The sequence below is a fragment of the Elgaria multicarinata genome, chromosome 11 (genome assembly GCF_023053635.1).
Source record: "Elgaria multicarinata webbii isolate HBS135686 ecotype San Diego chromosome 11, rElgMul1.1.pri, whole genome shotgun sequence".
Taxonomy (NCBI): domain Eukaryota; kingdom Metazoa; phylum Chordata; class Lepidosauria; order Squamata; family Anguidae; genus Elgaria; species Elgaria multicarinata.
The window spans coordinates 5564566-5577983 of record NC_086181.1 but is presented as its reverse complement, the minus strand read 5'-3'; the positions used below and the strand labels follow the sequence as shown (position 1 = coordinate 5577983).

General features: G+C 44.3%; 1 protein-coding gene across 9 annotated transcripts in view; it reads left to right on the top strand.

Annotated features, from left to right (window-relative positions):
- Positions 1-13418, top strand: part of TLK2 (tousled like kinase 2) — a 122278-nt gene that overhangs the window by 53307 nt on the left and 55553 nt on the right. For all 9 annotated transcript variants that reach the window (XM_063138281.1, XM_063138278.1, XM_063138280.1 and 6 more), the window contains 3 exons: positions 846-938; positions 1676-1786; positions 2560-2696. In XM_063138281.1, the coding sequence (XP_062994351.1) occupies positions 846-938; positions 1676-1786; positions 2560-2696 (341 nt within the window). The remainder of the gene's footprint in view (positions 1-845; positions 939-1675; positions 1787-2559; positions 2697-13418) is intronic.

The window sequence follows — 13418 nt, the reverse complement described above, 5'->3', positions numbered from 1 at the left end:
GTTTAACCCATGTTTAACCTATCGTGTCCTAGTCTGGATGTCATGTAGAAACCCCCAATTGGGGATTGAATAATTAAAACGGCTGCATAACGTGCGCAGCAGACACAGGAAATTGTAGGTTAATTCACAGTTTGCTATCATTACTTGCAAACTGGGTCTGTATAACCTGTACGAAGGGCCAAGACTCTATCTAGAACTCCCTTCCCAGGGAGGCTAGACTGGCTCCCTCCTTGCTTTGCCTTTGGATGCAGGCAAAACTTTTTTGTTCCAGTAGGCCTTTGGAATAGTCTGGACATTGGTTAATGCACTGGATTTTTTATTTGTCATTTGCCTTTGAATCTTTTAAACGTTTTAATACTATAGATGTTTTAATTATATTTTTAACTTGTGTATATTTCTATTTATATGTTTTAACTGTATATGTTTTAATTTTGTAAAGCTGCCTTGAGTCCCAGTATTGCGAAAGGGAAACAAATAAAATAAATATAAATAAATACTTGCCTCTTCCATGGCCTGCTCAACATTTAAATTAGATTCAACCACTGCCAGCTTTGTTATACCTGAGGAAGCTCAAGCCCTTTCTTAAGACTAGAGAATGCTTTTATTATGAAGTTGGAAAGACTTCAGCACCAATTATACCATTTGACAGGAGTTTGGCATTTGTTTGTTTTAGATAAAAACTTTTTAAAAAAATTATAGGATATTCCCATCCATTCATCTGATATCAAGGAGCAGAAGACTGGCATTTAGCATCCTTTTGTGTCCCTGATACACTTCCTCACCTTTTAGATGACATTTTTCAGTTTTGGTTCTCTCTCTCTCTTCCTTCCTCTCCCCATCCCCAGTCTGATCTTACAATGGAGAAAATATCTGCATTAGAAAACAGTAAGAACTCTGACCTGGAGAAGAAAGAAGGCAGAATAGATGACTTATTAAGAGTAAGTAGTCACACTTGTAAACTCTACCCCACCTCATGTTCAAAGATTTTAGTAAGATTTAGTAATGTTCTGTTTCTAATACAAACAAAATAACTGTGATACTATGTTGTTGTGCAAAAGAGCATCTTGATAAAAGGGGAAATCCTTTTGCCATAATAAGACAAGTGTATAGCCTGCAAGATTGAGAGCTCTCCATACTTGACACCCATAATGGAAGAAAGTATCTCTCCCACTACGTAAGCAACTTGCTGCCCTCCTGAAAGCTCTTGTAAAAAGCAAAGTCTCTGAAGAAGCTGCAAGGTTAGTTTGCTGTAACAAAAATAATAAAGAGTCTTGCAACATCTTAAAGATTAAGAAATTAAGTAGACTGTGGCCCATGAAAGTTTATGTGAAAATAAATATGTTGTGCTTGCCCAGAGAGCCTCGACTATTGGGCAATATGAAAATGTAATAAATAAACAGGCAAAATCTGTTTACATTTCAACCAAACGAAAAAGATCACATTTCTAACTTTCTTATCATTGCAACAATTAGTATGAATATATGGTGACCAAAATTCCTCTGAGCCCCAACAGCTGAGTAATATGTTTGTTCCATAATGTTTTCTGTATTCTGGTACTCTTGACAACTGTAGTATCTTTACCCTTTCCTCCTCTTGCCTTTAGGCAGTTGGTTTAAATGTAACATTTTGACTGGCTTCTGTTTTGTTCACATGCGTAGCTTTACTTTATCTTCAGGCAAACTGTGACTTAAGGCGACAGATAGACGAACAACAAAAAATGCTTGAGAAGTACAAAGAACGGTTGAATAGGTGTGTGACAATGAGCAAGAAGCTCCTTATAGAAAAGGTGAGTTTTGTTTTCCAAATTATTATTTATAATTCTCCCACCCTGCCCTGTTCTCCTCTGTTCCTATCCCTTCAAATTTGTTTTCATATCCAGTTGTTTGTATTTGTATCCTACCATAACCTGCATACTAAGAGGCACTGATATGTATATGTGTGTGTGTGTGTGTTTAATTGAACTAACTATTTAAAGCAAATGTATGTGGGTAGTCAAATTGATGTCTCAAATTGGCATAACTCAGAAAAAATATATGGCGGCTGAGCAATATCATTTAAGAGAAAATCTATTTGACTCTGGCTTCAATCAAGGACATCTAATATAAAATTCAAGAACTCTTCTCTCAGTCAAATAATATTAAAAATCTGGTGTAAAACCTGTCTTAAAGCTTGTAGTGGGTATATGCAAAAGGAAGCAAACTCATTTACAAAGAACCCAAAGGACTTAGCACATTCTCTCTATAAAGCCCAGTATTGAATTGTGCCCAGAAGGCAGTAAACTACCATTGCTTTTCATGATCTTCAGTCTTCTTGTCCCCTTCCCATCACATGTTTGATGGGATTTAGTTTTGTATGTATGTGCCCTTTTTCTTTCTCTACGGGGAGCCAATTATTAAGCCACATGTCCATGACCTGATTTGTCCTGTATTCTATGCAGATGTCTAGAACCCTCAGCTTCTTAAAAATGAACTCTGCAATGATGTTACTTTTAGACTTCACTGACTCGTAATATGATGAGCTACAATTGAGAGTCCTGACACTCTATCCTTCCCTCCCCAGTCAAAGCAGGAAAAGATGGCATGCCGAGATAAGAGTATGCAGGATCGGTTGCGGCTGGGTCACTTTGCTACAGTCCGGCACGGGGCCTCTTACACTGAGCAGTGGACAGACGGCTACGCTTTCCAGAACCTTATCAAGTAAGTGATGTAACTGCCCCTTTTGCCTGCTCTGGAAGCAAATAATAACAACAACAACAACAACAACAACAACAACTGGCAGTTACTGGCTTGTCTTTTTCCTGAGTGCATATGTAATAACCCAGAATGGAACCAGACTGGTGGTGCTTAACATAAAAAAGTGGCAGAGCAGCTTTTAAACTGAACTATGGAGGAAAGCCAGCAAAAGTTGGGAAGAACATAAGAGCCATGCTGGATCAGACCAAGGATCCATATAGTCCAACATTCTGTTTACACAGTGGCCTACCAGCTGCCTGTGGCAAATGCACAAGCCGAACATGAGTGCAATGGCATCCTCCAGCTCATGTACATAGGCATATTGCCTCTGATACTGGAGAAAGTGTATTGTCCATCATGACCAGTAGCTATTAATAGCCTTAACCAGAAGCATCAGTTTTGGGTTGAATAATTCCTAGGGGATGAAAGTGAAAATGTTTCTTATTGCCAAAATGGGAACAGGATGGAAACTTAAATATAGTGGGCATAACGAAAACTTGGTAGAATAGAGAGAAGTAGTGGGATACAGTCATCTCTAGATACAAACTGTATAGGAAGGACAAGGAAAGGATGTACTGGAGGTGGTGGTGTTCAGTACATGAAAGAGGGCATAATGTCACACTAGAATCCTTAAAAGTGGCAGACTCCTACACAGAATCAATGTGGGTGGTAATGCCAGGTTCCAAAAGTAATTTAGTACTAGGGGCATGCTATCATCTCCCTGACCAAATGGGTGATCTTGAGATCGAGAATGAAATCAGAGAGGCATCCAAAAAGGGACTGTAATGTGTGATTTCAGCTACCCTTGCATTGATTAGATAAATGCACGTTCTAGTTTAGATTATCAAGGAATTTAACCTAACTATGGGTGCACAATCTTTTTAGCCCCTGAGGGCCAAATCAGGTTTTGCCAGAAATACTGATGGCTGCACATGCATGCATGTACATTGGTATGTGGGAAGGCATAGATGCACACACACACACACACACACACACACACACTGGGGTGGGGAGACAATTTGGATGGAGGTGAGACACACAGACAAGTGTTTCAGGCACTGGGACAGTAAGGAGGCTGCAGCAGCGGGATCCCTCCCACAGTGACCTTGACCTAATCACTGCTTTACCACCACCATTAGCAGTGGTAAAGCAGTAATTCAGGTTGTTTTGGGGTTGTTAGAGAAAGCTGCAACTCCTCATTACCCCATTGTCGCTCACATGGTTGTTGTTTTTCTTTAATCTCTAGATTGAAAGAAGGAATTCCATTGCTAGCACTAGCAAGAGTATCCTTTGCTTATTTCTGAGAGATTGGAGATAAGGGATAGGAAGCCACTCTAGCAGTGAATGCAGTGGGCTGCTAGAAATGGCTTTGTGGGTTGCACATTTTGCTCTCCTGGCCTAAACAACTATGCCCTAGAACAGTCGGTCATGGAACCAACCACATGGGCTGGGACCTTGACCTTAATCCTAAGTGGCCTCACCAAGGACCTTGTGCAAGATATTAGTGGTGTTGAACAATTGGAAACTGTGCTATCAAGTTTAATTTATATTTAAGTGGAAAATTGCTAAGGAAGTCCAACGTAGTCACATTTGACTTCAAAAGAGAAAACCCTTCTAAAATGAGGGAACTGGTAAAAAGGAGCTTGAAAGGGAAGGCAAATCTCTCCAAAATGCTTAGAGGTTTCTCAAAGGCACAATAATGAAGCTCAGCTAGAATGTATACTACGGGCTAGAAAAGGCAGCACTAAGTCCAAGAAGTCACCAGCATGGTTAATGAGCAGTGTCAAGGAAGCTCTTGGAGAAAAGAAGGCTTCCTTCAGAAGTCTTTCCCAAATGTGGAGAACAAAACCTTGCACAAGGGCAATACAAACAGAATAAGGAATGCAAAAAAAAAGTGGGGGGAAAGGTTTTGAAGAGCATATAACTAAAAACATCAAGACCAGCAATAAAGATTTACTTAAATATATTAGAAGTAGGAAACCAGCTAGGGAGGCCATTGACTCATTGGATGGCAACAGAGTTCAATAAGGATAAGGAGATTGCAAAGAAGCTAAATGAGTTCTTTTTGTCTTGTCCACATTGCAGAAGATGTAGGGCAGATATCTCTGCCTGAATTTATATTTTTAGGAAGGTAGTCTGAGGAACTGAGGCAAATAGTGGTGACAAAGAGATGAAGTTGTAGACCTTATTGACAGATTGAAAGCTAACAAATCACTGGATCCAGATGGTATTCATCCAAGAGTTCTTAAAGAACTGAAATGTGAAATTGCTGATCTTCTAACAAAAATATGTAACATCTGGATAATTACACAAGTTAGCCTAACATGTGTACTAGGTAAATTGGTTGAAAGACAAAATTAGTAAGCATATACAAGGACAGATCCTGCTGAAAAAGAATCAGCATGGCTTCCACAATGGTATGTCCTGTCTCACTGGTTTTTTAGAGTGTCAAGAAACATGTGGACAGGTGATCTGATAGACATTGTTTACTTAGACTTCCAAAAGGTTTTTCGCAAAGTCTCTCTTAAAAGTCTTCTGAGCAAACATAGCAGTCATGGAATGAGAGAGAAGTCCTCTTATGGAATTGGTTAAAGTGCAGAAAGCTGAGAGAAGGAATAAATGGTCAGTCTCACAATGGAGGTAGGTTAACAGTGGGGTCCCACAGGAACCTGTATTGGCACTGGTGCTTTCTCCAGGCTGGTATGAGGAATGCATCCCACAATGGCTTAACTCCCTCAACTACCCATGAAAAGCAGGAGCCACATGATAAGATTTTTGTTTAGTCTGCTGGTCTCAGACTGATCCCAGCCAGTTCATGCCTGTTTTGTACCTGGGATAGCGCTTGGGTTTTCTTCTTTCATTCCTCTTAAATCTTAAAACAATTCAAGGAAGAAAGTATTTCCTCCTCTCTTCATTGATTTCACTCTCTTCTTATCTCATGGCTCTGACTGGGAAGAAAGCAGCTGCAAAGCCTGCAAAGAAAACAAGCACTGTTACTCATATTTGTGTTGTTAGAGGCCAGACGATTTCACAGCACAGCTGCACCCTCAGTTCCCACTTGGGAACTGCTTCTGCTGGCTGTGATAGTGGAGAAACAAACAGTGAGCACCAGTCTTCTGGTTCTGGCCACACACTCAACTTTGCTGCCCTTGAACATCCTGCTATCGAGCAAACTTAAGGTGGTCATGAGCTTAAGCCTCAATGTGCTTGCATCTTCAGACCTCGTCACCTCATACTCATCAAGAGTTGTCCATAGTCTTGGAACCAGAGGAGGACATTGATCTGCCAGGTTCCATGTATGTACACTACAGGCCAACAGACAGAGTAAGATTCTGATCAAGCTCCTCCCTCAGCCATTTCCCACCATAGTTATTGTTGTTCCCCGCCTCAATTCAAACAGAGAGGTGGGTAAGAAATATTATTATTATTATTATTATTATTATTATTATTATTATTATTATTATTATTATTATTATTAAACCTAGGAGGTGGCCATTTTGGAAAGGAGTTTTGATTCTCACCAACAGGATGCTCCCACCCCTCTCCTTCCACTTAATCTAAGCAGAAGGGTTCCAAGCCTGCATCGTCTCCTACCATTAAGAGCCTTGCCCAGATACATGGAGTTGTTCTCTCCCAATGTGAGTGGGCACTCTTAGAGGAATTATCTCAAGAATTGTTGGGAAAAGAGGATAAAAGACCTACTTGTTATGGAAAACGTAATTGTGCTCCATACTCCTCAGAATGCTCTCCTATGAGATCATGTAAGGAATAAAAATTCAAGGGGAACTCAATCACGTAATCATGCCACTCATGCAATGGTTCAACACTCATCTGCCAGTTCTAGAGAGGGCTCTCCTCATTCACGCTTTAGAACTAAAGGGGCCTCCAACAGAACCACAACTCCCAAACCTGACAGTGATTCATCTGTACCCCCAGGGGATGCTAACTCAAAGGGCAGGGAGAATGGTCAGATGTAGGAATATTCTATGAATACTAGATTTTTTAATAAGGATTATTTTTGCCATTATTATCAAAAGCTATTGCCACTTTACTCATAAATTCTGTGGACCCAGAGGAAAAATCAATCCATTTCAAGAGGAGGTGCTGTTTCTCAAGATGAACCCTGCTTCCAGGGATTCTGTTCTGACGGGACAGAAGTCATGGACACCCTCAATCCCAAAAGGGAGACTGTATACCTTTCCGCTGACTCCACTCATAGCAAGAAGCATACATAAGGTCAGAAAAATTGACAGTCATGCTAATAGCCCCCTTCTGGCCCAAACAACCATGGTTTTCTGAAATACTAGCTCTCAAAGGACCCTGGTTCCTCTCTCTGGTACCAGATCTCCTCAGTCAAGGCTCAGTTCTCCATCCAGACCCAGGCTGGCTTGATCTAGCCACATGACTGTTGAATGGTCAGCTTACACTGCCTTAAGGTACTTTCATTCAGTCATCAGTGCCTTGCTGGCCTTGAGGAAAGACTCCACAGTGGGTATATATGAAACCTCTTGAAAATACTTCACTAGATGATGCATACATAGAATCATAGAATCATAAAATAGCAGAGTTGGAAGGGGCCTACAAGGCCATGAGTCCAACACCCTGCTCAATGCAGGAATCCACCCTAAAGCATCCCTGACAGAGGGTTGTCCAGCTGCCTATTGAAGGCCTCTAGTGTGGGAGAGCCCACAACCTCCATAGGTAACTGATTCCATTGTCGTACTATAGAATCATAAGAAGTTTGTCATCCTCTCTGATGGCCTAAAGGAGATTCTGTTATTCCTTCAAGCAAGCCTCAACCTAGGTCTCAAACCAGGCTCATTTACATAGGTAAATGTTGGCTGTTTCTTCAGTACTATCTAAATCTGGCCGTCATCCTCTTAGCTCCCATCCTTAAGACAGGTGCTTCTTAAGGGGAGCTGTGCTTCTGAGTCCACCAACAGTCCATAGATTTTCATCCTGGAGCCTGTCTGTTGTCCTCTCTGTGCAAAGCACTCTTCAAACCACTCAGGCTCCTATCACAAAGGTGGTGTTCATTTTAGCCATCATTTTGGCATGAATAATTTCCAAATTCTCAGCACTATCCATTAGGGAAGGACTCATCACATTCCAAAAAGACTGTCATCCTGTAATTGAACCATGCATTTATTCCTAAAGTGACCACCCTTTTTCACAGAACACACAAACCTAATTCTACCGTCCTTCTCTCCTGATCCTTCTCACCGTCTAGAGAGGCACTGGCACAGGTTAGACATATGCAGAGCAGTTAAAATATATCTTAAAATGAACAACCTTCTCCAGACAGTCAGTTTCAATGCACTGCTGTGGGAAAAAGGTATCCATATCTACTTTAGCCAGATGGCTCAAAGCACATACCTTTCCAATCTACATGGCTTCATGCCTACCAAACCCTGTTAAAGTCACTGCACATTCTTCATCGTGGTCTCTGTGCATCACACATATGGGCTCTGCGCCTGCGCTGAGCTCGAATCGGAACTTCTAAAGCTGAGTAGTTTTGGCGGGAACCCCTCCCCCACCATCTACTACGCTTGTCCACGGGTTCCCGCCTACTCCCTCAGTTCTCTTCGACCGCCTTCTAGCAAGGACGCTCGTTAATGGACTTCTTCTGATACGTCTCTTGTTAGACAAATTTACCTCAGCTGAGTCTTCTTTTTCTGTACATAGTTCTTATCTTCTATGTTTCTGTAAATATATTAAAATAAAAATAAAAATTGTACTTTAGATATTTAGGGTTATTCCCTTAAAGATTAAGGGCTGCATGGCCGTTAAGACACTATTTAGAAAATGCCTGGAATGTGGCGGTAAATTACCCCCGTCGGATGGACATTCTTTGTGCTTAATTTGTTTGGGGGAGTCTCATATTGTAGAGACCTGCCGTTTTTGTACCAGATTTACTCGCCAGACTAAAAAACACCGTGCTGATTGCCTAAGAGCGATTCTTTGGAAAAAGGCATTGGAGGCAATGAATAACACAATGCAGTCTGATCTGCAGGTTGCGGGGCCCTCACTAACAGTCTCGGCTACGAAAAAAATATATCCAAAAAAGCCCAAACAAATAAAAACCCTAAGGAGGGAACAAAGAAGAAAGATAAAGGAAAATCTTCAAAAGTCAAACCTGCTGAACCAGCGCCGGGTATCCTGACCCCGCCCCCATTGCCGACTCCACAAATTCTCTCCTCGGTACCGGCAGCTCCACTCAAACAGTCAGTACCGAGGATTGAGGCCGTCCCTGCGGTATCGATCTCAGAGGGCGAGATCCGGGACGCATCACCGTACCAGGCACCGCCTCAGCTGCTGCCTAGTCAACCTCGGCACCGAAGCCGCTCTCCATATAGAGGCTATGGCTCTAGGAATAGAGATTATTACCCCAGAGCGTTTCCTGATCACCCTTACTCTCCACACAGAGAGGGTGTTAGAGTTGCACCCGAGGAAGCCTCCTCAGATGAGGAGGAGGCAAACTTACAAGAAGTAGAGGGTGTTTCCTCCCCCACAGCCGGACCAGAGACCAGTGCACAGTTGGTAGGGAGTCATTCCATGGAAGAGAATGCAGGTCCCGTGGAGGAGCCACGGGCCAGTCAGTTGCTTCCTCTGCCTGTCGCTCCTGAGGCTGAGTCAGAGACGGAGGTGGTTTGACCACCCAGCCCCCGCGAAAGGAGACGAAGGAGAAGGGCAGAACAAATGCAGGTGGTGAGGCGAAGTATGCACCTGCAGAACAGGCAGGGAAAAGACGCTGAACTGTAGGAGGGGGTTGAGTCAAAAGGTGAAGGAATGAGGCACAGCTGGGATCTGGGTGGGGTCATGCTGGCAGGGTTTGAAAAGGGAGAACCTGACCGCTGGTCTGGTGTAGCAAACATCTTTCGTTCCTCCGGTTGCTACTGTGCCCTACGCCTTACCGTTTGACTGTGACTTTGGTTTCCTGACCTGGACTGGCTTGATTGACTCTGCTTGACGTTTATCCCTGGCATTTTGGACGACTGACTTGGCTCTTGATATCGGACTGGACCTGACCTTCGCTTGCTCTTGGCTCCTTGACACCAGCACCCTCTGTTTGGTTCTTCGACCCGGATCGGTAGGCTTGCACTTCAGAACTTGTCTCTGGATAGAACTATTGTACTTTACTTAAAGGACTGTGTTCTTCTTAAAACGCAGCAGTTCCCTCCTGCATTCTTGGCCAGAGATTTATGGCTGGGTAATTGGCAATAAAACACTAAAGCAATAAAGCATTCAGCAGAACGCCTTGACTCGTGGCTGGTCACTGAAAGAGTGTTTGCTACCCCAGACCAGCGGTCAGGTTCTCCCTTTTCAAACCCTGCCAGCATGACCCCACCCAGATCCCAGCTGTGCCTCATTCCTTCACCTTTTGACTCAACCCCCTCCTACAGTTCAGCATCTTTTCCCTGCCTGTTCTGCAGGCGCATACTTCGCCTCACCACCTGCATTTGTTCTGCCCTTCTCCTTCGTCTCCTTTCGCGGGGGCTGGGTGGTCGAACCACCTCCGTCTCTGACTCAGCCTCAGGAGTGACAGGCAGAGGAAGCAACTGACTGGCCCGTGGCTCCTCCACGGGACCTGCATTCTCTTCCATGGAATGACTCCCTACCAACTGTGCACTGGTCTCTGGTCCGGCTGTGGGGGAGGAAACACCCTCTACTTCTTGTAAGTTTGCCTCCTCCTCATCTGAGGAGGCTTCCTCGGGTGCAACTCTAACAGAGGGAGATAATCTCTCGATGTGGTCGGGCCCTTCTTATGTGTCCCGTCACTCTTTGGATTGAAGGAGGGATCGTTATTATTACGATCATGACCGTTCCGCCTATTATCCGCCTCGTGATCAGTACCAGTCCCGTTCTCCCCCACAACTTACTCGACCAGGCTCGTGCCAATCAAGGTCTCCTCGATACCGAGAGGAGCGCTCTTTTCTGCCTCAGCCTCCATCTCGGGACCGAGATGGCTACCAGGACCGACCTTCTTTGAGTCATGTGTGTTTGCCTCCTCAATCACCCTCCCTTCGACGTCGAGAGGCCACGCTACCGCTGCTGCAACCTGATCCTTCTCGGGATCGAGGCACGCCGCCTTGGGGCTGGGAGTCTTTGTGGGACCAAGAGGCGTCTCCTCGGGACCGAGAACCGCCCACTGATCAAGCTGCCTCAGCAGCAGTTCAACTGGCTCAGAGCAATGTAACTCGGAATCGACAGCAAGACCAACGCCAGACTTTGCCTAGTATAACAATCCCGACTGCTACTAATGTTTCGCAATTAAGAGTCATTCAAGTAGCTTCTCCATCACAATTGCTAGAGAGAAGAAAGGATTCCTCGCCTGCTCAGCATAGGGCTCAATTGTTAGCTAATGAGTCTCCAGAGGACTATGACTCTGATTCTAGCTCCTACTCCTCTGTTCCGCCTTCTATTCAATCCCCAGATGATGTAGTGGCTGCCCAAGAAGGGGTGTCACCCAATGAGGACAATTTTCAATTTGCTGACCAGATATTGCGTATGGCTCAGGCTTTGGGAATTGAAACGCAGCAACCACCTGAGCGAATATCTGATCCGGTGTTTGATGCCATTTATACAGAGGCTGCAACCCCGGTTTCCATTCCATTTTTACCAGCACTTCTTCATACAGTAAAACAATCGTGGAAAACCCCAGCCACAATGGCACCAACTTCACGCAGACTAGAGTCCTTATACAAGGTGCAGGAAAAGGATGCAACCTTCCTTTTTACACACCCCAGACCGAACTCAATAATTGTGGAGTTGTCGCAGGGGAAATCGCAGAAGGTGCATGCGTCTCCAGCGGATAAGGAAGGGAGGCGTTTAGACCTATTGGGTCGTCGCATATACTCCTCAGCAGCTTTGAGCTTGAGAGTAGTGGACTATCTAGCAATGATGTCCCGCTATCAACTCTTTCTATGGGAGAAGATGGATAACATTTGCAACCATCTTCCTGAGGAGCATAGGGAGCTTGCCAGAGTTTTTCATGGCGAAGCCCTACGCCTATCCAGGCTACAACTTAATACCACCAGACACCTCACAGACTGTGAAGCTAAGGCAATGATGGAGGCAATAGTGTTACACCGTCATGCTTGGCTTCGTTCTGCAGGCTTGACACCGGAGGCAAGAGCTAAAATTGAAAACCTTCCCTTTGATGGGGAAGGATTATTTAATGCTACCACAGATGAAGCGATGGAGGCTGTTCAAAAAGCAAAAATGACAGCAAAAAAATGGGCATCTCCCCGCAGCTACAACAATCACAGTATAAGCAGCGTAGATGGTCACGCCCATCACCCTTTTACCAATCTAGAGCAAATGCTGATCGCCCACCTAGATATCAACAGCAACAGCAACAGCAGCAGCCTAGAAGGCAGCAGTCAACAGGTCGATTCCATCCTTATCGTCAGAGACCTGTACACCAGCCTAAAAAGAGTTTTTGACTTCATTGACACTCCACTGTCTGTCCTTCGAGTTGCCCCACTTTTTGGCAATCTTCTATCCAACTTTCATCATAATTGGCAAACCATAACATCAGAAAACTGGATCCTAGAAATTATTCAATTAGGTTATCACGTAGAGTTCAAAGACCGACCTCCCCTTGGTACCGTAAAGATATCACCGACATCACCAGTCCTAATATCAGAGACTGCAACCCTACTAGCCAAGGGCGCTATCTGGAGGGTGACTCCATATTCCACCCACGACGGATACTTCTCCCGGTACTTTACGGTTCCAAAGGCAGATGGGGGTCTTCGGCCTATATTGGATCTGAGGGACCTCAACCAATATATAGAAACCAGAAAATTCAGAATGACCACCCTGGCATCCATACTACCTCTCCTCCGACCAGGAGTCTGGTTTGCATCGATAGACCTACAGGACGCTTATTTCCACGTTGCGATCAGAGATATCCATTGCAAGTACCTCCGCTTCATAATTGGCACAGAAATGTATGAGTTCCAAGTCCTACCATTCGGATTGGCAACAGCTCCCAGAGTGTTTACGAAATGCGTGGTGGCTGTTTGTGCTTTTCTCAGGCTACACGACGTGGAGATTTACCCTTATCTCAACAACTGGCTCCTGGCCGCAGACTCAAAGAACGAACTCTTGAACGTGGTTGTGTTTGTTCTAAATATTCTGGATTTCCTAGGTCTCAAAGTCAACTTAGCCAAATCCAACCTGACCCCGTCCCAAACCATTCTTTTCATAGGGGCTACCATAGACGCAATAGCAGAAAAAGTCTTTCTCCCTACCAAAAGACAAGTTACATTGTCAAAGCTGGCCAGAAAGCTATACCATCATCGTCACACTACAGCCTTTGTGATCCAACGACTACTGGGCCTCATGGCTTCTACAGTTATAGTAGTAAGATGGGCCAGACTTCACATGCGAAAACTCCAAGAATGGTTTCTACGAGTTTTTCACGGGGAGCAGAATGCACGAAGGGTCAAACTCGTCATTCCATTGGAGGTTCAGATCGACCTCAAGTGGTGGACGAATATCGAGAACCTGAAGCAAGGCATGCCCTTCAATCCAGTGCGTGTATCCAGGACTTTAGTCACGGACGCTTCACTCATGGGCTGGGGGGCGCACTGCAGGCCCCTCCGGGCACAAGGAGTTTGGACTGTCTTGGAAAGGACTTTTCATATAAATCTGTTGGAACTTACAGCGGTGTTTATG